This window comes from Halictus rubicundus, chromosome 10 (genome assembly GCF_050948215.1).
Source record: "Halictus rubicundus isolate RS-2024b chromosome 10, iyHalRubi1_principal, whole genome shotgun sequence".
In the NCBI taxonomy this organism is placed as follows: Eukaryota; Metazoa; Arthropoda; class Insecta; order Hymenoptera; family Halictidae; genus Halictus; species Halictus rubicundus.
In genome coordinates this window covers 12128265-12153055 of record NC_135158.1, presented here as the reverse complement: position 1 = coordinate 12153055, position 24791 = coordinate 12128265, and the positions used below count along the sequence as shown (strand labels likewise).

Below are 24791 nucleotides of genomic sequence, written 5' to 3'. Positions count from 1 at the left end.
CCGAGTCAAAACCGGAAACGGTGATCGCTCGCAAGCAGCAGTGGCCGATTAGACTGATCCAATTACGACGATTTGGTTTCGCGGCAAATCGATCTGATCGGATTCGCGCGCGATTATCGACCCACGAGCAAAGTTGCCCGCGAATGATATAATTGACTCTGTATCAGAGGGATGTGTTCAAGCAGGAGTCGTGGACTCGATGGTTCTCGACGGTACTCTAATCGAGGCGAATCAATTTGCCGCGAGTGCTTGCTCTATCGATAGATCGTTCTCTCTCTCGGCGATAAAACCTTGCGGATCGTTCTTTGCCATGAAACACCCGCCGTCTATCGACCGTCATACTTTCCTGCCATTCGTCTGGAATATTTGGAAATACATTGTCCGAGCAATCGACGCGAAAAAGCTCGATGAGCATCGTAGCTTTCTCAACATCGTGGTTCTACCGTGTATATAGGAAATTCTGTCGGTTTCAGAGAGGTATTTCACGAGCTGTGTTATAGTTGGTCAATGGAAAATGAGGTGCGGCGATTCTGCATGGAAAAATGAGACGAAAATGTAGAATAATATTTGTTAATACGTGGCTGCATTTCCGAGGAAATTGAGTTTGAAGTGCGGGCTTTTCTCTGCAGTAGAAGAGACCAGCGATGGTCAGACGGTTCTATTCAGTGGAACGCGCGGGCTACGTTATAGGTGTTCCTTGGGGAAACTATTTAGTTCGGAGTATAGTTGTAGCACAGTTCTAATATTTGCTTGATTCTGTTCAGCTATTTAGTTTAACGTTATCCAAGAACTTTTGCGAGATGTGAATGCGCGAAGTTTGAAACTTCGGTGTTCGGGAATTGTTGCATTTAGGGGATCTTTGTGGTGTTAATTTTAGAGACAGTGACTTGAATGAGGGCTTTTGTTTCAGGGGAGAGTTAAAAGTATGTGACGATATTTTTAAAAATTTTTACTAAATGAAAAAGATTCAAGTTACTCAGGCAAATGGTTCGCTATATATAAATTTGGAAAATTGGGAAAGTTTAAAAAAAAAGTAACAAAGTGATGACTTAAATCTCCCCTAATTTTCTACAAACTATTCTCGTCCTAAGTTTAAGGGTTCTACATTTATCCTTCATCCCCTAATTTCGCACGTGTTCCCGAGGTTGACAAGAATCGCCTAAAATGAAAGCAGGAAAAAATGGAAAAATTCGTAGCGCTGTATTTTATAAACAATAGCGTGGGCATCGAAGCGATGACTTAAACTCCCCCTAATTTCCCATGTACTTCGCCCTCCCTAACAAATCGTCCGCGAAAGGTGATGGATTCTTTACGGAATCACGGGGATTTTCCTGGCGCGGAGGGAACAAGTTGAGCAAACTCCGGGAAACTCGGACAAATCACGGAAATCCTGGAACGACGCGGGAACAAACCGCTCGCGAATGACGCGGGGGTGTTGGCGGTCGTGAAGAATGGCGGGCCATTTGAAAGTTACGTAAGAAAGGTGGGTCGGTTCGAGTCGTGGAGGCGGTGGGAACGATCGAGTTCTAAGCTACGGACGATTCCTCGGTCAATGTACATAATGGAAGACATCCGGAGAGCGCAGTGGTTGCTGGGAGAGAGGATCTCGCGATGGGGTAGGATGGATTGATGGTGTCCGAGTGAGTTAAGGGCCGGCCCGAAGAAAGATTCGAGGTCGAGGCTTCTCTCGGGCTTGACGAAGGTCCCCGTTTCCCATTACGGATTACCCGCTATACTCTCGGTTCCCGTGTACCTCCTCGAACCGGTCCGGAGTGGGGATGGAGTACTCGCGGTGGCTGTTGGGAAGCGGGGTGAAACTTTCCCTTAATGACAGAAGTTTTATTGCGGGCCATCGTTCAAGCTGCCGGCAAGCCGACAAGCCAGTCTCTCGCGCGACTCTTTCCCTTCAATTCCCACTCTAACCGGCTAACTTGTAATTGTAACTTGAATAACAATGATTAAGTGCCCGACCGCACAGCGACAGTCTGCTCTACTGCTATAATCGAACGGGACCCGGAAAATCCTGCGGAACTATGTGGCGATTGCCTGCCATGTCTCGAGAAAGTAATTTTGCAATTTTACATTTATGGATCTGGGCATAATTTTTAGTCCATAATTCCTAGCTTCGACAGAAAAAGAGACATTAATACTGTGCTGACATTTTGGAAAATTGATTAGAATGCACCTGCATCCGCAAGGATATTACATTCACACTATATTTATGCTTGGATGAGGAAGCAGTCGAAATTAAACGTTCCAGACCATTGGAAATTCAATCGCAATTTGTCTGATCGATTTTCTGCTTATTCTACCTAATGGAGACCGGAAATCGCTAACCAGCTAGTTTATTTTCAGGTGGGAGATTAGAACTGTAGAATCAGATGCTTTTCTATTATACTTCGTTGTCCAGAATGTCTGAATTGAATTTTAATTGCGTTACAAATTGAATTGGGCCATGTCCGACCATTTTCTCCTTATACTACTTAACGTAGCACGAGAAGCGTGTGATTCCTTTTAACGTAGTAAATTAATATTGCAAAACGGAATGCTATACAATTATCTACAGTCCCATGGAAATACTAAAATACTAAACAGCGAACATCCACAACGCCTTCCAACTGAATAAAAATATTGTGTAGCATATAAAACGAATATTAATATCAGGATTCTTCCTGTTTCTCCTGTGAATTGAATCTGCACGTGGCAGTTTAAAGGCGAGCCAGAGCATCTATGGAATGTTCCGCAGATCGAACCACGTGGCTGCGCGTAACCAGCAAGATACAGTAACAATGGGTTTCTCGTCCTTTTTCCATCACGGAAGTCGAGCGAACGGTGCTCCGTCATTTGGACTAATGCTTTCTTCGTTGCCGGGCTCGGCGCGCGGAGCGATCAATCTTAATTCCGTTCGCGAATTACCAACCGAGAGACCGATCTTCCCAGCCCTTCTCCCCCGAAGAAATATATTAAGACACGGTGAAACGTGGCTTTTCTATCGTTCTCGGCCGCGCCGGCGACGATGAAACGGCAGCTTTCTGCCATTAATCCAACTCCGGCGAGCGCGGCACGGCACGGCGCGCGTAACGAGGCAAACATCGCCGATCCATCGCGGTTTCATTATTCGAACTTCGTAATATAAATACGATGATCGTCCCGGGGGAGTAAGCTGGCTGTGTAGCAAGCACAGTAGCTTCGAAAATACTTTCTGCATTCATCATCCTCGGCCGTCGATTTTTATCCGCTCGCTGGATCCGTTGCTCTGTATAAAATCGCAATACGGGGCCGGCCCAACGACTTTTCAAAGCGAAGTTTAATCGCTCCCGTGAAGTTTCAATCGGTTTCGCCGCGGTTGTTCGAGCTAGGTTCGGTGGGAGGTTCATCCGGAGCGTTACTGACAAAAATGAGCGAAAAGTCGACGATTTTGTGCCATTCGAGAAATTCTCGGTTCAGCCACGCCCCCTTTAAAAAATCATGAAACCGAAACGATCGGGTCAACTTTTGTCTACCTAATTGATTTGTCGAATTTAATTGTGGAAGTACAGTCGCAAGAAACGACACAATTCCAAAGCAACGAAATTCATAAGATCATTTCTTCGACTTTGAACGCCGTAAAAATTCTGATAAAATTTAGTCTGCTCGAATGGACCGCGAAAAAAGAAAGAATTTCTAAACTGACGGACGTAAGTCGCGGCAGAAGCGTGAGTCTGTTTCGACTCTATAAAAATGTCAGGATTTCCGTAAACATTTGGGGACGAGCGTGGCAATAACGCGGCGCGTCGCGAGGAACGAAGCGTGCCCGTATCTCCGGACAACGAGTCGGGATTTATCGCGAGCCCAGATTTGCGTGTCGCGATAGCAAACGGGAATAAAAAAATTGAATCGGTCTCTTCTCGCCGGCGCGGCGCGGCGCGCGGAGGATTCGTTTTCGAGGAAGTTTCGAGGCTCGATTTCGCGGCAGCTGGATTCCAGATTGCGAGAGAGCTGGGTGTAGTTCCTGGAAGGATCGGGTCTCCTCTCAGTCCTCTCTCCTCGAGCCGAGGTTGAAAAAGTTGAAAAGAAGAGTTTAAGGGCGAGAGCCTTTCGCTGATCGAAACGGCTTGTCGGTCACAGATTCCATTCTCGATTCAATCGCGCGATCTGCCCAGATTAAACTCCGCCGAGCGGGATCATCTCTCTCTCTCTCTCTCACTCCCGCGCTCGTGCTCGCGAAACAAACTTTTTCGAAGGACGATAAAAATAGGACGAACCTCGCGAAACCTATTCGCCGTGAGCCGCCCCCGTGCAATTATTCTCCGCGAGAGCAACCGGAGAAAAAGGCCGTCGCTGGATCCGCTGAAATTCCTTTCGAAACCGTTCGACTGCACGTTCCGCTCGGACGTGACTCGTCGCGAATTCGTTTCGTGCTCGTTTCGGACACGATCTACCGGGTGTCTTGATCATCGAGATAAGATCGTGGACAGGGTGGCTCGTTTTAAGATCGCAGGGAGGAATTCTGGAATCCAGTTCGTTTCTACCGGGCTTCATTTTCGAGAAATTTGAAATGCAAAGGTTGGTGTGCTGGAAATTCAATGGAGACTCGTACGATCATATTTTGCTTGTTTTACTTATTCGGGAACGAAAACTTTGAACTGTGTGGTTCGTTTTGAGGTTCTAGATTAGAATTCCAGAATCGAGCCCTTTTTTATTAGGCTTCATCTTCTAAGGCATCGAAATCAAATATTAAATATATTACAAGCGGCATTGAGACTCGACTGACCGTTTTCAGTTTATTCCACTTAATCTGATCGCTGGAGTTTAGATGGTTTCTGCTACAGAACTCAAGCTCATAATAATTGCCAACTGAATATTGCTAATTGCATACCGTGAGAATTAGGGCTTGATTCAAGTACTGTAAAATCCGTTAAAATTACAAACAGAAACTTGAAAATAATATTTAAATATCAATTTCTCATAGTCTGACCAAAAACGTGTATATATCCCTACAAAGTTCAGAGCATATTTCTAATTCCTTTCTATCTATCTTTGCATCTAGCAACAGTATAGCTTTTCTTATAAAATATTCAAGCTGTCTATGTCTTGCTTAATAACCTACCCCCACGTCTTAACAGCCCTCATTTTTACTAAATTTGTTTGAAATTGCCATTAGAATACTGAATACACAGGTTAAAGGATAATGCAATGTTTCATGGGATTTTTATTGGATCGTGTATTTTTGTGTGTTAAATTAGGAACGTACCATGTGTCTCATTGTTCGGCGGTTAATATCGGAGTTGATATTAATTGAACTTTCGTCGAGACTTACCTTTAACCGCGTTCAGCTTGTTCCCGACCATCTGCTTTGCCACGAACGCTGCCATTTTGTCGTTGGTTGTTCAACGCACACGGACCGAACCTCGATGGACCTGTAGAACAATTTCACAAGCCAAATGAGTATAATTCATTCGCTTGTCGTAATTTCTACAAATTAATGCAAAGTACATTCTGATAATTAAATCCGCATAGCGGATAATTAAAATAGAATGGCGAATTCAAAGTATAATAACCACGAAATTATCATGCATTACATTTCATAAAATATAATGCATTGGAACAGAGCGAAAAGAGGATTCCATAGAATCAAATTCAGATCACATTTGGCAGCTTCTATTAAGTAGAAAGTACAGACAATGGTCAGACACGCTAGATATCCCTCGACCCGAACTTTTCGCACACAAAGTCACTTACAGCAGAACTACATTCCACACTCTCTCATTGTTATTTCGGTGACTATTGTTATCATCTGTCCTTCTTCTACGAGCATTCATTTAGGAAGTGACTGTGTAAAATTAGAAAATGGAGCAACGTCGTGCAACGCGTGCAAAAATATATTTGCAGGGAAAATCAGAAGTGCCACTCGTCTGGTTTTTTAGTGTTACAAATTAAGTAAAACAGACCGCAAAATAAAAGGGAGAAAAGAGAGGGGTCTCTTTTAATCTTCTTTTAACCCATTTTTTCAACTGGACGCACCACTTTCCGGATTGCAGCCCTCCGGAAACGTTAAAACCAAAACTTTCAAGAAGAGAAATAAATGAATTCCCACACTTCGCCCGAACTGCAGAAACAATTTTTGCAGTCTCAAATCGAGTGAGAAAAAAATGTTCTCGGTACGTATGAGCTGCAAGAAGTTTCTCACGTCAATCCGGACTGGAAATTACATTATTTTTTAACTTTTGAACAACAATCTATTCTACTTTAAAAATTCAACAACACTGCACAAATTACACCCTAATTTTTCTCAGTTCTACGAAATTTCGTTAGACCCAAATTCCACGATGAAAGATCCCTAAAATCTGCAAACACAACGATCCCAGCAATATCTTGCGACAGCTCGATCGAAAGTACTTGTGCGCAGAAAGTACTATTAATACCGGTGTGTGGAAGCATAGCAAACGGCGAGGAGGATGTTTCGGTTACCCGGTGCAATCCCGACGGATGTTTACTTTTACGATAATCGTATCCGATTCGGTCGCGGTTCCAGGCCGCTGAGAATGATTCGAAAAACAGTCTCTGGATCGCGAGAAGAGATCGAGTGGAGGGATCGAGGGCTGCGAGCAGAAACATGCCCGCTGTTCCGTTCGGTTCCGGGCCGAGTGGTTTTATCCTTCGCGGGGCCGGTTCGTTTGCTCTAATAAACCGGCTCCGGATCCGCGCCGCTCTGCTTGCACGCTTGCGAGTAGAGATACACGCTCGGCGAGCCCGCGCGGAATCGTTCCCGGTCCTCGTATACGGGCCGGCCACTTCGGATAACTTCAAATCGGATCGAACGCCCGGTATTACTTTTCACGACGTCGTAAACGGAATTTACGGGCTGAGAACCGTATAACGTTATTATCCGAAACGGTTATTTCCACCGGCGAAAGAGATTCACGGACACCGTATAAAAACCGATGCGATGCGAGCACACCACGCGCTTGTGCGCCCGATGATCCCTGGGAGACAGCAAATTTATACGGAACTTGTTCGATTCCGTTCGAATCCAATGTATAATATCCTCGCCAGAGCGGAATCTGTTCAATCCGATCGAATTCGATTGAATATGAACCGCAATTATGATCGATGCCCCGATTTTTATGAAACCGTGACGCTGTCAGAGAAAATCAACTTTCGTCTGTGGAGTTTTCGGAGTTGTTGGACGCTCTATTCTATCGGAATAATTTTATCAAATTATTTTGAAGTCGCAGATTAGAATTTGCAGTATTTAATTCCTTTTTATCAGGATTCTTCTGTGGCGAAGTCGAAATTAAATGTTAAGTGCGTTAGAAATTGAATCAGGCCACGGCTGACCATTCTCGGTTCGTACTACTTAATGGTCAAGGTAAATAATGAATCAGGTAGTTCATTTTGAGATAGTAGGTTAGAATTGTGGACCCACGTGCTTTTCTATTAGACTTCGTTGTTCAGGGAGTTCAAATTAAATGCTGAGTGTGTTACAAATTGAATCGGTCCTCGGCTGACCATTTTCTGTTTGTTCTACTTAGTAGACAAGTGGTTCCTTTTACAGTAATAGAATAGAATTGTAGAGTTGCATGCTTTGTAACATCGCATGACCTGTGCGAGTCGTTCTTTTCTCAGTTTAAAACTTTAATGTAAATTCGAGTTATTTAAAGCAAAGTGTTCCTAATTCTTAAAGAACTCCTGGTATTTCAAACTAGTAACCCAGAAAGTGTTATTCAATTCTACTAGCACGGAAAGTGTGGCGTTTCTTATGCAACGATTCCCTCGAATTTTTACGCGTTTCACATGCAGAAAAGCGACATCGCAGAGCAGTCATAGCAATCCTTGATTCGCCTAACAGCGGCATTTCCCGTGGGTGTCTCCGCGTGAACGCATCCTGCCCAAGAAAATGAAATTCCTGTCCGGTCCACGTGCAACGAGCCACGAAACGCAATTAGAATCCTCTATCGCGAGATTCGCGTTAATGCGAATAAATAATCTCAACAGTGATCCTCTGTTCGCTCTATCCAACCATGCCCGTGGTTTCCAACTTGTCCCCCTGGGGCATAAAACGCGTTGAGAAGCGTCGCTTAAAGAACATCGGTTAATCACCGTTCGCGCAATAGAAATCGCAAGCGATAACGCGTCGGAACGAACATCTATTCGGAGGAGCTCGGAAAGCAGAAGGAGCACCGTGTCTTGAATGCTTCCGAAGTATCGTTGGAAATTTAGGGCTTGAATTTTCCGAGAGAGAGAGAGAGAGAGAGCGAGAGTCTCTCTCGTGCTCTCCTGTGAACCGAAAGTCTAATCCGACCTCGGGGAAACTGCGTTCTCCTGCGCGGGCCAAAAAGCGAAACGGAAAACACTCGACGCGGCGTTAAATTATTCTGCCACATTGCGAGCCCGCTTCCGGTGTTCGACGCTGCATTCCAGACACCCGGCATTCGTTGCGAAACGACGCTGGTTCCCGGACAGGTTCGTTAACGCGACGCGCGAACACGTGACCCAAGATTGAAATATTTTTCTTCCGAAACTCTGAGCATCGAGAAATTGGTGATATTCAATCTACCATAACTTCGTGAAAAAAGATCGTACGACGGTCATTCTGGGCTCACTTTAAAGCGTAAAGCCTCTGTTCTCACAGTCTTTCTTTAAATTTTTTAACGAAATACTTACACTTTGTGGGTCGATGAAGAAGAAGCCATATTATTTCCCTTCGAAAATTCTATAAATTCAAACAACTATAGCGACATTAAAAAATTTTTTGGAGGACTAAAATCACAAGGAATTTGAAGATTAGAGTCTCTCCTTTACAATGGTCGCTTAAAACTTGATGTACGAGTTTGTCTCGTCTGTTTATTGAACTTTGAGTGGGAAGTCTGTCACCTGGACACCAAGGAATGGTGGAAACCAAACGGTATCTTCGCTTTTGAAATATTCCACAGATTGTTAGGAACGTCTTTTGGAAAACCAATTATGTGTGTTAAAGTAGGAGCTTTACTCTTTACAGTGAGCTAAGAATTAGTGTTGTACGATTCACCATCACGAAGTTATAGCAGCTTAAATGCCACAGTTGTTCCTCTATTCACCATTTAGTGTCCCTTGAATTTCATACGGCAAGTAAAAATAATTTGTATCATGCACCATTCCTTGCGTCTATCATAAATCTGCATGATCCAGGAGCATTAGCGATGACCTGAATGCGACCTTCCAGAAGAAACTGTGGTGATTCTTATTAGTCGGAGGTCCGCAGAAACGCGAAAGAAGTCATCCGATCGAGAAGTCCGCGTCGCAAGAAAAATCGGAGATAAACAATCCGTTGCTCCATATGCATAAGCGTGGGCGGGTTAAAGCTCGCCAGGATTAGAGTGTCGATCGGAAAGCTCGTCGTTGTTACCTCCGGCGGAGGTGAATTCCCCCGGTGGAAGGAAAAAACACGTAATATCGCGAGGAAGCGAGCCTCATTTTGTCCATTGTCGTCGGGATAAAGTTGTCGCGCGGCTTGTTGGAAAATCACGGGGGAGAAGAGAGTGAGAGAGAGAGAGAGAGAGAGAGAGAGAGAGAGAGGGGAGAGAGAGAGGCGCCGAGACGTCTCGACGCCGGTTTACCGCCGGTTTATCGGCGTCGTCTTCTCGCAGTCGCCACCGATGTCCTCTCTCCTCTCCTGTCTCCCCTTTTCTGTCTCTCTTTCTCTTTCTACGGAGTCGATCTCTCTCTCTCTCTCTCTCTTCCTCTCTCCCCAGCCTCGCTATTTCTCTATCGATCCTCCCTCCGTTCGCTGTCTCTTTGACTACGAGCCACTCTCCTACGCTAGACGCCAGATAAGCGACGCTGATGGACCCAGCGTCGACACATAAGCGATCGAGACGCGACGCGCTACTCTCCCACGCGAGAATCCTGCGATCCTCCCTCGGATCCAGCTCCCGTGGAACCACCCTCTGCCGCTGCACGGGGCCGGGGACTTTATCAAATGATTGTTTGTTCGGCTCCTAAGTGCGTCGTGCTGCACCCTGGGAAGCAAGTTTTTGATGGTCGGGCGCCTGAACACCTGGCATTTTCCGGGAAATGCTCGGGAAATTGAATGAGTCGTTTCAATGTTCCCATACGGTCTCTTTTAATGGCCTGTGGACTCTTATGCAGAGTCTCGTTTTTGTAGATTTGTTTTATGAAATTTGTAACGAGTGAGACAGTTCTTTTAAACTGTAAAAAACACCAGCCGGTGGAAACAAGGTGAAGGTTCAGTCAATTTTTAATTACTCCAGATGTTCGGTTGTGTTTCATCAATTTTTCACAGACGCACAGGACGTACAACATGCCCCAGATTTGCAAACATTTATCATCTGGTTATCATTGTTACTGTTAATGTGTTGTGCGACAGGAACGGACTACGAAAATATGTCACAACGTCAAGATTATAAGCATGTCATACAAGAATGTCGGATTGTAATGAGACTGCGGATTTTCGTGGAAAATAAAATTTCCCAGGTGCTATTTGTAAACGCCAGAGTCGGGCGGAACATTAATATCACTCTGCCAGTGATTCTCAATTCAAAGGCACAAATTCATAGCCCAATTATTACTTTTCGTAACGAAGAATGCAGTCTGCTGGACATCAGAGAAAAGAAGAGCAATTCTCGAAGACATAAACGATATTATAATGTCTCTAATTTGATGACAGTAATCCTTACGGATTTAACAATCAACTTTCCGTCTTGATAACTTCATTCCCCAAGGAACAGGAGCTATTTCTGACGCTCAGGGGCCAAATTAGGAGCCAGAGCCACGAAATGGGAGGAGCTAGTAGCCTAGAAACAGTGGTGGGAGTGTCCAACAGAGCCTACGTGGCAAGGCTAGTGGCTAGCACCCCACTCAAACGTTCCCCCACCACAGGACCATGTCCCTACCGGGGCGTGGCTTGCTCCCAGTAGGCGTGACTAGCTCCCATCTCTCTGCTCTTCCAACCTAATCCCTCAAACCAAAATATTATCAACTTACATAAACTTTATCGTGTGTCTCGAGCAAAGGACGCCAGAAATTTGACCCAATGGTTCGAAACCGAGGCAAAGCAAACATCGGACTCGCGAAACCGAGCCTCCAGCTCGAGACAATTCTTCTCGGTGGTGTCGCGTTCTCCGTCAGCTTGATAAACAACCACTCAGCGGTCTCTCTCGTAAGATAGCTGTTTGCCGTCACCGAAGAAGCCGCCGGAGCAATTTGGCTCGCGGGGAATCCGAGAAGCTCCGTTGACGTGGCGATTCGCGAAGAGCAACAGCGAACGGCGAGGAACAACGATCCGGAACACTGTTATCTAGGAGTCTGTCGCTCCCAGAAAGCTGACAGACTCCTCGCACGAGTCTTCCGGAATTATTTCGTCGGTGTTCGAGCAAGGAAACGAGCCTCGTGCTCTCCCGTCCGACCGAGGACCTTCGAGTCGAGGAGAGGAGACTCTCTGAAGCACTCTTTCTTCAGAGAGAGGAGAGCACGGCCGCCTCGTTAGGGCGACGACCACCCCGGGCCATCCTTGGCCCTCGATCCCGCGCACTAATTAAATAGAGGCGAGTGGATTCGGCGTTCTGCCGCGAAAGTCTCGAATCAAGCGTTCGTCTCTCTCTCCCTCTGGATCCCCATTTAACGGAGGTTAATTACCGGGTCCTTCCGTCCGGCGATTTCCTCGTCCTTATCCTTCTTCTTCCCCGAGCGACGCGCTTTTTGTTGTCTGTTTCTTTTGTTTTTCTTTTTTTTTTTTTTTTTTGACAGTGTCCCCGTTTCCCTCGAGGCTCTCTCTCCACAGAAGTTCAGTTTAAAGTTTCCCTCGGATGCGAGTTTTTGTTTGGAATCGCCGCCTCGCCCGCTGCGCGATGCATTCAAAGCTTTGTGCACGCGCGACAACGATGGGCGATGGTTTCTGGGTTTCTTCGTGCAAGTAGGGTGAGTCAGGATGTTGTGCGGGATAGCGTCTGCGAAATTAGGGGGAGTTTAAGTCATCACTTTGATGACTTCGCGGGCGTTTGAATTTCATTGTTACATTTTTAGAGGAGACAGAAGAAGCAGAAGTATCGCGAAATTGGGAGGCTAGCTCAGGGAATATTCTATTAATGTTCATGCCAAATTAGGACCAGTTTAGGTCACCGTTTCGTTCAGTTCGAATTCTGCTATGAAATATAGGCTGCCGAGTTTTATGGACACTTTGGAAGACTAATTGAGGTCGAGAGATTTAAAGAAATTCCATTAGCTGGCCCACCGTCAATTAGTTGAACTGCAAATTCACCGAGACCCGCTATAAACCCGATTATTGCCGGCATTCTCGGGATCCTGGTGTCCGGCGAAAATGGCGACCGTTCGCAGAAGATGGTACGTGATCGTGGGAAACACTCGGCAGGAACGGGGTCGAACGTGACGCTTCTAGGCGGGCTAGGTGCCCGCAAAATTAAGAATCTCGCGAAGGCTCTGCAGCCGTTCGATGTTTTAAGAGCTTTCCGAAAGCGGGCGGAGAATTTAGAATTCTCTGGGTGCCGACAAGAAGCCAATCCGTCCATGAAGTATTGAACAGGCAAGAAATACTTCACGTTAAAAAATTCCAGGCTTCGTCAAATTCGGCCTTGCACAAAAATATCCAACGTAGTCGGGCCGTATTTTTATGCTTCTGGAAATACAGAATATTCTTGAAAATTTTTCTGCTTCTGAGGATCGAGGGCCGAAGGGCGGGCCCCTGGTATGGAAGGGGGCGGACTAATAGAGCGAGGACTGTGGTGGGGGGATCTAGCACGGCCCACGAGGCGGGGTTATTGGCTAGCGCCCCACTCAGACGTTCCCCCACTTCTAAACCTTGGCTCTCGTGGGGCGTGGCTACCTGTTAAGAGGCGTGGACCTATCCTCGGCAGCGTCTCAAAATAATTGAATTTAATTACAGAAGTAAAGTTTCCGATTAAATTGATATTATTCCGTAAGACAGCGACATAGTACTCAGTATAGTAAATAGGAGTCGAAGTCGGTGGCGAACACCCAGTACGTAGTCCACGGGACTCAAGAAACCGGAATTCCCGGCGAGGGAAAAGAAACGGAAGCGACGTGGCTCGCGGGATGGAGGCGGGAACAATGTTGGGAGCGAGAGGGAGCGAGAGGAACATTGTTCCCCTCGTCGGTAGAACGGCGAGCCGTGGGCCACAAGTGCTTCCGCGTGTACTCGAGGATTTCTCGCGATGGACCTAACCCCGACACGGCTCCTTCGCACCTCTTTCTTCCACGATCTCCAACCGAGAGGTTCCTGCAAGCTTGTTAACCGAAACGGAGTCGTCGCTAATGGACAAGTTCGATGCTCGAGAAGATGGCTAGAGTCTCGAATTTCGGCGGTTTCCCTCGAATCGGTCGACCAGATATGCCGTACGGGAACGTTTCTCGGTGAACCGCGTTGCTTTTATAGTCGAGAGGCTATTCTTCCTCCGACTGAACCGCTAGAGAACGCTCGAGAAGCACAAATTCTTCGTGGCACGTATACATAATGAACACACCCTCGTGTTTTTCGAAGGACATATTTGTTGAACGAGCGAGTATATTAAATTCGTGCTTGAAAGTCTACTAACTTCAGGGCTGATAAAATCTGTCCATTAGTCTAATTAATGAACCTTGTGCTTGTGATATATTCGCTTCAACCCCTGCTTGGATGATCAATAGGAGCTCCGCACGTGTTATAAGCTCGAAGTTTTAATATTTATGATTTTCAATATTCAGAACAGAGATCGGTTGTTAGAAATGAATTCTGTTAGCGGGGAACCAACGTGGGAGGCGACACAATTTTTCGGCTAAGTGAGAAAGCAATTAGGCGAGACTGTCAACCCTTCAGACCCTTGTGCTTGTCGCAAGAGGGTGGAGAAAGACTGATGCCACCCTTTAATTAATCTAGACTAGGCGTTCTAGTCTTTCAGTCTTTTTTTCTAGTCGTTATTTCATGTTGTTCTCCGGTGTGTAACATGACGATTTTCAATTTATGCAAAGGCAATCGGTTTCGAGATGTACTCTTTGCCTAAAGTAAGAAATGTTATTCAAGTTATTAGGCGAACAAGTTTTGTAATAAACGCTAATATTTCACGAACTCTCCGGCAAGTAATCTAATAACACCGTGCACGCCATAAGTAAAAAGCCCTCTCCCTCGGATAATTGACGCGAGGATCAACCGAGCGCTCGATCAAACTCCGAGTTGGAACAAATTCGCGGCACGCTCGCGGGATCCGGGGATTAGCCGCACCGGATGGTAAGTAAGAAGTCGTGTAATGCCGCGATCCATCAACGAGATCAGTCGATCCATCAAAAACGATAGTCTCAGCTCCCGAATTTCCCTGCTTCCATTAATCATTTCCCTGCGATCTTTCTAATAACAGTCTTGACCCAAAAACAACGTGTTCCTTCGTTCACTCTTTAATTCCCTCTGACAGTCAAAACGTCAAAGAAAAATGGACGAGTGAACCGCCAAAAACTGTAAACACATCCAAAAAATTTAAGAACAATAGTACTGTCGACATACGCAGTGTATTAACACTAGGTTTACGGAGCACTAAAAATGACTATTCTACATTACTTTATAAAAATAACATGAATGCATCGATCAAAGTTCGTAGCCATTTTTTAAATAATATATACCCAAAGAAATCAATTCGTTAAATAATTGCTCGTGGATGCATTTTTACAGTCTCAATATTCGCAATTTAAAAATACTAGAATCCGTCATTTTGACGGGTCCCGTGAATCTAGTGTTAATAACATCATCCAAACACATGGTGCAGTCATCAGGGAATAAAAATGGACCGCGCTAAGTTGTTTAGTTTCTATCAAAGTTAAATTTCGGGAGAGAAATTCGTTGCGGGCGCCGACGCGCGCCGGGCAAAGTGCTTTATTAACATCCAGAATGTCAGGCATCGCGGTCTCGTCTCCCCTAAGATTGGTAAATTCAAGGTAGACAGCGGCGGGACCATAACCGCGGTATGTTATGCGCCCGGAAGTATGCAACCGGCGCGCACCGGTGGAATTACGGCAGCCGTCAGCGTCGCCGGGCGAAATAACTCGCGGTTCGAGTGGAAAGTAAACTGAAATTTGGGGGGACGGGCGAGCGGAATGGCCGTGGATCGTGCCTGGGGGCTTTCGAACACCTTTATCGAAGTTAATTAAACGACGGTGTCGGCGTCGGATTCCTTTCTGCGCCGCCGAGCAGCGGCCGGTTCGTCTTTGACGGTCCTCGATTACTTTTTATTTGTACTCGTTCGTGGACTGTATTCCGAAATTACGCTGGGCATCTCGCTAAAGATCAGACACCGTTCGAAACTGTTCCATTTTTCATTTTTGCTCAGCCGGAGCCGCAATTCTCGCGCGCGTATCTCACAATCCTCGAGGATACTCGACGCGTAACGAGGCCCGCGAATTTCATTAAGCGTCCAGGACAATGGCGCGGCGATAAACTGCCGCGAGACAATGCTGGGGAGATTCGCAACATTTTTTCGAAACGTCCTCCGGTCCGCGGAAAATCCCCGCGAACTTTTCTAATCGGCCCGGGCCGAGAGATAGTTTCGCCGCGCGGCACGGCACAAAGGCTCCCTCCGGCCAGGTTTTGTGTTTTCCTCCTCGTTTTCCGTCCTTGTCTCTGTGTTTTTGTTTTTTTTTTATTCAGTTTTATCGCTCGGACGAGACCTTTTCACCCTCCGTGTCCCGCAGAGATACCAGGCGGATAGCAAAGCCGGTCTATTTTCGAGATTACTGTTTTCCTGGCGCGGGCGCTACGGCCATCGGCCACTGGGCGAATCCTTTGGAATCCACAGCGTGAAAAGCTTTGACGTAGCCGGGATTCGATTTTTCTAATCGATCGACGGGCACGTACGGTCTCGCGACCTCACGCGGAAGGGTCACCGGGTTACTGTGATTCCAGAAACTTCACGAAGTTCCCGTACATGTTTCCCATTTCTGTCGAACATTCCTTCTGCCGTTGCCTTTAACATCTGGACTGCCACGAGAATTGTATGCATGTCTCGCAAGCCTCAAATATTTCATGTACAGACGCAATTGTTAGTTACTTGAAAACGAATTTCTCACCTTACACTACAATCTACTTAATTTCAGCATTAAGTTTTTGAGTAATTCCATAGCGTCGGTCGGTGCTCGTACGACGATCTTGCTCATTTACACGTCTGTCGAGAAAGTAATTTTCTCTTCCCGTCAGAAAATACTCGTTTATCGGAAAAAAGGCTGATACGCAAAATAATTGATAAGAGACTGCAAGATGGATTGTCTGTTATCGTCCTCAGGATAAGTTCATTTTCGGTGGAAATGGGCAACGATGATTTGTGGATCGTATAAGTTACTGATTCGAATCACTGGACGTGTCTGACCATTGCTTGCAGACTCTACTTGCGACTAGAGAACCACAAGAGTTCGTGCAAACTCGCATTTCCGCGGGAAAAGGCGCAGACAGTAAATAAAATTCAATTTCCTTGATGAATGGCCTGGGTAAACCGAAAGTGGAGCACGGCTGTGGCGAATTTTAATAAAGTTTGTATTTTAGTCGTTCCCCGGAGGGTTTCCAGAACCCCTGTAACTCGCATAAAATTCCAGGATGCAGTCGTATATAACGTTCGACAAAAATTAATGGATCTTGAAGATAGATTTACTTCGACCTTTACTGCGTGAAGTGATATTCCAACCGATTCTATTCGATCCTATTTAATGACAGTTTTAAATATCGCAGATTAAATTTGAAAGCGTCAGACTAAAGGTGACAGTTCAATATTTAAATCCTCGGTGATTTGATCGTGGAAAAAAATATTCTAAGACCTGTAGAGACGTCTAGATCTGTAAAAAGGTCAACAATTAGTGAGACAAACATTAATTAATCCTCCTCCTAGAATTTGAAATAATTCTACAGTTAATGCATAATTCTCGTTCTGGACGCTACATTTTAAATACGTCACTCAACACACATAATTACAGAAAAACGAGATAGTGTGCAGCCTCTGGCGGTAGAAAATTGTGGAATTTTCACTCGAGGAGCACTCAGTAGTTAAGAGGGGCTTCTAAAATACTCGAAACTCGGGAGTAATGGTCGCGATAGGCATCGGTATAGCTTCGTTTCGGCGCTCTTCCCCGGGGCAAGCATAAATCCTTTCTGTCTTGAAGGATGCGGGGGGCCGGGAAGACGAACGGCGGATCCGAGAGCACCCGTGATTCAGTGCAATAATGTAGATTGCAGTCGGTGGGATTCGGGTGTCGGTGTTCTCGCGTCGAATTCTCCGCGGAATCGGTCGAACGAGAACGACGACGGCTGGCGTGTCGGTTCAATTTTCATTTAACCGTGTCGGATCCGTGTCGCGACACGTGCTACAATTTCCCCGATACACTCGGCGCGCCATATTTTCCGGCGCGGCGGCGCGGCGGCGGTTTTCTTGCACATCCTTTTGTCCGTTCCGCTTCTGCCTTGTCGGGGAATGTAATAACTCGAAGCCCGCGGGAGGCGCGCACGGATTCCTCGCGAAACGGGGAAAAACCCTCCCCTGCCCTCTCGATCCTATGTTGTTTATCGTCGGCTGCGCCTCTAATGTAATATACCCGTCCACGGGAGAAGTAACCGCTCGATCGATCGAATACGCGATAAATTTCCGGCGATTTTCCTGCCGATTTCGATCATAGTCCTTCGGAGGACGTTGCAGGCGTGCTCGCAATCGCGAACACTACGCGACACCGTCGGTTTCATCATCATTGATAATCGTAATGGCGCGGTGAAGACCGATGACGCCTCAGTGCGTCAAAGACAGAGTAAATTCTGCTGAGTGGTGCGGTAACTGTACCGATTAAATAACGATGTGGGATGTTAGATGAGGGTTTAATTAAGAGTATAGAGTGGATATTATGCAGATAGACTGTGGATTCATGTGAAAATTTAAAGTTTTTTGTAACCGATGCACTCAAAGGGGATTTCGGCTAGAAACTTGCAATCTGTGCGAGTATTTTTGAATTACACGGAGAGATATCTAATCAGAGACTTGAAATTCGTTTAGCATTCTTCTTGAGCTTGAGGTGTTTCTGATGTATTTCTAAAGATGTAACGCCTAAGAATTGACCATGATTTATTCAGGAATCGCGAGCTCTGATTATGAATGAATGATTGCAATGTATTCGATGTAGAAGAATCGAAAGAATGGAGACTCAAGTGGCAGACGGACATTCTGAAGATTGTGTGCGGCCACGATTGTGTCTAATGCAGTCGGAATCGAAGGAGTGGAAGGGGCCGGAAAGGGAATGAAAAATGTCAGGCTCGCGGCGAGGCATTCTCTCGCGGAATCCCGAGGCTCGCGTTCCTGGCGGATTAAAGAACGACGGGAATCCCGTGACCCGTGAGAAATTGGGTCGACGAGGGCCGGAGACGATCCAGGACGAAGATCAACGGCGAAGTAAAGACGGAAAAGTGGGAGGAGGGTGCGGAGGCACGGACGGCAAAGACGCATCGCGGCCATTGTCTCGCAGACGGTTTCCCCCGGGGGATAAAGGACGACGGGACGCCGATAAACGAGCAGAGCGAGCCGAAGCAGAGCCGAAGCAGAGCTGAAGCAGAGCAGAAGCAGTGCCGAGCCGAGACGCGACGCGGAAACGGAGAAATATTAAGGGTTGCACTCCCCGTATTAGAGATCCTGCGGGAGAGATCGGCCGCGATTTGTTCCAATGAAACGATCCGGCAAACGCCCCTCCGACCCGTTATTCCTATAGCCGCCGTCCCGGTATTCCTATTTTCCGGTAACGATCGGCTCGTTTCTCTTGTCGCGTGCGATTTCTCGTTTACCCTGTACCACCCTCCCTCTGGATCTCGATCTCGATCCCGTATCCTTCCCGGGCGGCGACATCGATCTCCAGAATTCCTCGGAAACGGGAACCAGGATACAAAGGCCACCGGAAAACGAAGGGCGCCGTTAACCTAGATATGTTTACAATCTTTTCCAATTTCGCTCGAAGTGCTGCCGATTCTCAGGAGCGAAGACTTCGTTGGGGGAAACTCGCATTCGCGAATGCAAGGTTCATTTAATCCAGCATAGAAAGTTTTCATTCGGTGTTGCAGTCGAGAAGCATTCAAATACGAAGGTACTCGAATTCATTTAATTTTTCCGCTGTACGAAACCACACTCACCTATTTTCGAAACTAATGAACAAACAGTAACTAATAATAATAATAGTGATAAAAATGATACATAAATTGACAAAGCTAGTGGCTGCGGCACGCGACATCGTAAATACGTATTTCCATCGAGGCTTTATACTTTCATAACCCGTCTCTCCTGTCACATACACTTTCGTGTTTATAGAAGGGATATTTCCGTGGCATCTAAATGAGTAGAATAAATAAAAAATTCTGGCGAATGAATTCAACAGAGATTCCTCGAATGACTGGCAGATCTGGGTTAAGAGGGTCCTCGATTTTCGTGGGAATCGAGCGTTTGCCACACGCCTCGGGATTCCTCGGCGACGGAGAGCCCTTGTATTGCTGGCTCTATTACTAAAAGGCGGTGTATAACGCGGAGTCGCGTGTTTTGCGAGTAACGAGCGGCCATCCGCTCGTATCAACTCGTAACGAGTGCCTGGGCGACGAAAATTGCGGGAACAAAAGGCGAGCGTGCGAAAAATTCACTGTACAGGACAAACTGTGTCTCCGCCTTTCTCTCTTTCCCTTGAATTTCCACTCTCTTTCGCGACGTATCGCGGGTTTTCTCCGACGAATCGAACGCAGCGCAATTTCCCCGGAGCTTCGTTTTTATGGATTTTTTTCGACGGAACAAGCCCGCGGAAACTTTTTTAATTGCCGCGCCGCGCCGCGCCGGCACCGATGAATTACTGCTGCTCGATTCCTCTATCATTCGATTCTACTCTCCGCTACAAGTGGATCCTTTCCTGGGCTCGATATTATATTTTCGAGCGCTTCCGGAGACTGTTCCGGAACCCGCCTCGATTGTTCCCCCCGAATCCGTTCCGTTGTTTTCCCTTTCAGCGAGGTTTTTAATTATTGGCATTTGAGTGACTTCTGCGGGCCGAGGAAGCTGCGGATGTTATCTCTCCCGCGCGCTCTCAATTTGAACGGAACAGAGGTTTGTTTTGATTTTCGTGGAATCGTGTATGTGGCCCCATATTCTGTTTTGACACTATAAAGCCCGAATTTCCAGAATGTTTTGTCCATTTTATAAAGTTTCAACAATTCGCAAACATCCACGACCATCTCGCTTGGAACCTTTCCGGGTTTTCAATGAGTATTGAACGTTCCTCCGCGCTTCCATTAATGCTCTAAGCTGAAAGGGATACATTTAAATAATTCAAGATCGCGAAGAGGTTTTAAATACTGCCAGGAAAATGATTACACCGGATGGTACATGAGATGGAAAAACAGACTGGAACTCGATGAAAGAGATTTGATCATTTGAAATGGAGAGAAAATACACTGTAGAGGAAGATAGCAGATGGTAATCACGAGTGTAGAATGATTGGAAAACGAAGATAGTTAAACATACCGCGCTGAATAATTGAAAAGCAAAGGCACGGAACGTCGAATTGGAAATATCAATGTTGCTTGATGTAATTCTTTCGAGCAGGATCGTGCATGAAAAACTGATCTTCGAATGAAAAGTGGTTCGCTGTATTAATTCCCTCGAAACTGTTTTCTCAGACTTGTGTACACAGTATTTAAAGTAACTCGTCTAAATGTTCATTTATGCAGGGACGAATTCCCGGAATGCAGTTCCTATGTTCCTTTCATTCTGCACTTCTGCCACTTTAATAAGTTATACGAACTTCTAAATGAATGGAAATCGAGTCGAAAGTTCAGCGAGTATGGGGGACGAACCGGGGGGGGGGGGGCGAGGAGCTTGATATTTCAATTCGTACAACTTTTACCGGTTCATTTGTGAATTTTACAGAAAATTCAGTCGACCATTATCGTATAATAGAAATGGCAACCTTCTGGCTCACTGGAACTTCCACATTTCCTTGAACTTCCACCGAACTATCCATCATACTAGATTCTTTCCAATTAGAGGGAAACGAATTAACAAGTCGCAGAAAGAAAGTAGTCGCCGAGACCGAAGATGGTCAGGCAAATAGAATTATTTTCAGATTCATGGAGACCGAAATCAAATAAAGCACCTCCCTCTCTCTCTCTCTCTCTCACTCTCTCTTGACTATAATTCCCGTAGAATTCCAACAAAACAGTATTACAAATTAGCTGTAGAACTTTGAAGCAAGTCGAAATTAAATTACGGGCACCAGCTGGCTTTCAGCTCTTCCTGCTAATTTGATTACAATGTTGCAACTGGACTGCGGATCTCCATGCAAATTTCAATAGCTGCAAGTGATTCCGTATAAATCGAAGGAAACGTTCTTTCAACGAGAATTCTGTGAAAATGTCACAGAAACAATTTTACCGATCAAACTTTCAATAAACGCAAAATAAAAATGCTCTTAAATTTCCTACATAAATCGACTTGGACACTAGTACTTCAAACATTTACTCATACAATAAGTGCCTCGAGGACCGCAGTCTAGAGACACAAGATTCAATTTCTCCACAGTTTCATATCGAATAATTTCAAGTTGCAAAGGGTTAACTATTTTTCTAATGGTCAGAAGAGGTATTTCAGTATCTGCAAGGTCTCAAGGCGTTTAAGATTTTTCTTGCGTGATTCAATTCTACCATTTTTCTTTCCCAAAGGATTCTTGTCTCGACAGAACGTAATTTTTACTGAAAAGGGTTAATGATTTTTCCAACAGGAAGAAGAGGTCCTCGCTGATCGTATCTGTTACCCTGTAAGGTTCACGGCACTCGGTGCCCGCCCACTCGGAAGACAGCAGCTCCTCGAGGCTCGTTGCAACCCTCTCGAAAACCGCTTGCGGTTTTGTTGCAAGGTTTGCAGCCGCGGGACGGAGCGGAACAATGCCCGGGCCCGGTTCTCCAAGATATTGCAACGTGTTTTCTTCGGACCAGCTGCCGCGTAGGCGGTGCAGGATCCTCGGGTCCTGGATCCAGGTTTCCGACAGACGGAACAAAGCCGGATCTCATGAATTTTGTTCACCGGCCCCACATCCCATTGTTCGACGATGTGTCGCGATCTCCAACCGTGTGGAGACCTCGGCGAAATTCTGATCGGCATGCAACGAACACCGATCCCCCTTTACGGTTCATCTCTTGCTCTGCATTCCCTGAATTACACGGGACACGGTGCCGGCCAGCTAACCGAAGCAATATCGACCGAAATGGAACCTGCACTCGCCGCCGTCGCTGCCGCTGCAGCCACCGACGTCTTCGGTTTAACCTCGACGGAACACGATGAATCCCTGCGACCAGATGCATCCTGCACCATATGCACCATGCAACGTGCACCGATACTCGACGTCGAAACCCTCGCGGGAGGTAAAGTATGCACGGAATCGATAACCGGGGCACGTCGACCATGACTTCGCCGAGGAATTTATGCATGTTCGAGACTCAAAGAATCGACTTTCATTATTTTACGCTAAATGCAAAGAACTATTGAAGTAAGTAGCATGAATGGAGCCTCTACTTGAAATAGAAACAGTACCGTGGAGCAGGCCGAAGTATCAAAATTGATGCATTTACCTGGATCGACGGTGGACGTCTGACTATATATTGACTATACCACTGAAATCGCGCTACTTGACAAAAGACGCAGTCTCAATAAGAGAAATACAAACAGGTTATAAACTCTGAATTATCTACACAACTCTTACCACTAGATAAGACACTCAGACATCAATTTACCGGTACTGATTATTTAATATTATCCACTATTTCTCACAAGGATCGACAAGTTTTCTAATCTTGCCGAACAAAATACGTGTCCCTGGGATACAAAAATTTCTTATTGCTATACCTTGCACGATCCATTCAAGCTAAAACATTCAAGAACCGGTCCTGATTTATTTCCGTCAGAATTTATAGTTCGAGAACGTTTTGAAAAAGGGTGTAGAGTCCACGGTTCAGACAGAATCCATTAAAAACGTCCGCGGATCTTTCGCTCGCCGGTTTCCCTTCTGGGCCTAGAAGGACAGGTGCGCGTTGGCCGTCAGGTGCAGATAGACAGCTTGTTTTCCAGCTGCCAGGTTTCGCTGGGGGAGAAGCCTTGCGAGGAAGCCGGTGGACAAGGTGCGCGGGGGTGGGGTTGTATCGGCGACAGTCGCGTCAAAGGCGTTATCCGGCGTGTAACACCCGATAACGAAGTCTGAAAAGAGTTACGAGCGTCGCTTCTGACGATTCTAATGGGGGTCGTCGCCGACGAGGACTAATAATAGAGGGGATCGATACTCGGCAGCTAGTCCCAGTCCCTGTCTCTCTCCTCTCTCCTCCCTCTCTCTCTCTCTCTCTCTCTCTCTCTCTCTCTCTGTTCAACCGGACACGAATGTGCCTCTACCACCGCCACCGGTGGTTTAGCTTCTGGGATCCCCAACCGATCGATCGAAACGATCTCGAAATAGTAACGGATCGAGCCGCGGGAGTCTCGGCTACGAATCACGACTCGATGATTGACGGTGGAAACTATCCAGAGTGAGTCAGACAGAGAGAGAGAGAGAGAGAGAGAGAGAGAAAGAGGGAGAGGGAGACAGGTATAGTGAATGTAGCTGGAGTTTCTACGTCTCTTTGTACACCGTACAGCCGGTTAATAATAGAAACAGCTTTGTTCAAGATGCACGGCTAAGTTCCATGTGCCTGCTCCCGATTATTCACGAGACAATTCTTCCTGGTCGAGATGGACAGCGCTCCGCCGACTTATTACTTATTAGGCGAACGTTGTGGTGTACAGACCTGGTGGACTGGGGAAGTTGGATTTCGCTTCCTGGATTGTTAGCAGCCGGTTGAAAATCTTTTCTCAATCCGAGGTGTCGAAGAATTGGTACTGTGAAAATTGGGAGTGATAGAAATCATTTTTAGGGATCGTCGGGCTTTATTTAGACGTTGCGGTCACTCCGAATAATATTTTTAAATCGTATAATATTTTCGAAGGTTGTTCAAAATATTTGTTAGGGGTTCCGAACATTTTTCCTGTCAGGAATTAGGTGATACCGTTAGAGTTTATGCGTGTATATATATTTTAACGTGTGCATTTATTATCGTAACGATATCGTAATTCCGCGTTACAAATCGCCATATTATGGAGTTGTCAATTGTTTTAGTTGGCGCACGCATCTAGCCCCCCTACACTTTGGAGCTCACGTCAGATGACTGCCGAATATATAGAGGCGCGAATTATAATAATACTCGTTCACAGACACTGATTTATAGAGCAAAATGAAATGTAAAAGAAATTATGTTTCGACAGACTAAAAAATATCTCCATCGGCTCCAACTTCTCGGGATCTAGCTCGCCGGACGAGAATCTGTGAGAATCTCTTCGCAGAAATTCGTATGCATGACTGGAAAGATTATGGCGACGTCGGCGTGCCGTAGGAGTCCGGCAATTTCATTTCCCAGTCGAACGCACACTCTGTCCGATTTTTAGTGTCGGGGATTAAAATTTTTATCGCCCGCCGGACGCTACGAGTCTTGTGTAAGCCGAATAGATTAGCCGAAGAAGATACTGCACGTTAAAGTTGAACACAGTATACACGCCGAACAAGAAGAAGGAGAAGACGTGATCTTATACCACGAAATTCTGGTTTTCTAGATAGAGCCGGTTAGAAACGAATTCAACCGTGTCGCGCGAGTTTCCGGAGGAGGGGAACCGAACCGTGTTCAAGGAAAACTCCCCGCTCCGTTTAACGGCGGGCTCGTTTATCGCGTCCGCGGACGTTACTGTGAA

The 24791-nt window shown here is 46.1% G+C and overlaps 1 protein-coding gene across 1 annotated transcript in view; it reads right to left on the bottom strand.

The window, feature by feature from the left end:
- The window catches only part of Cpx (synaptic transmission protein complexin), a 362562-nt gene that overhangs the window by 224922 nt on the left and 112849 nt on the right, over positions 1-24791 (bottom strand). The window contains exon 2 of the mRNA XM_076794804.1: positions 5300-5399. Within this exon, the coding sequence (XP_076650919.1) occupies positions 5300-5354 (55 nt within the window). The 5' untranslated portion in view covers positions 5355-5399. The remainder of the gene's footprint in view (positions 1-5299; positions 5400-24791) is intronic.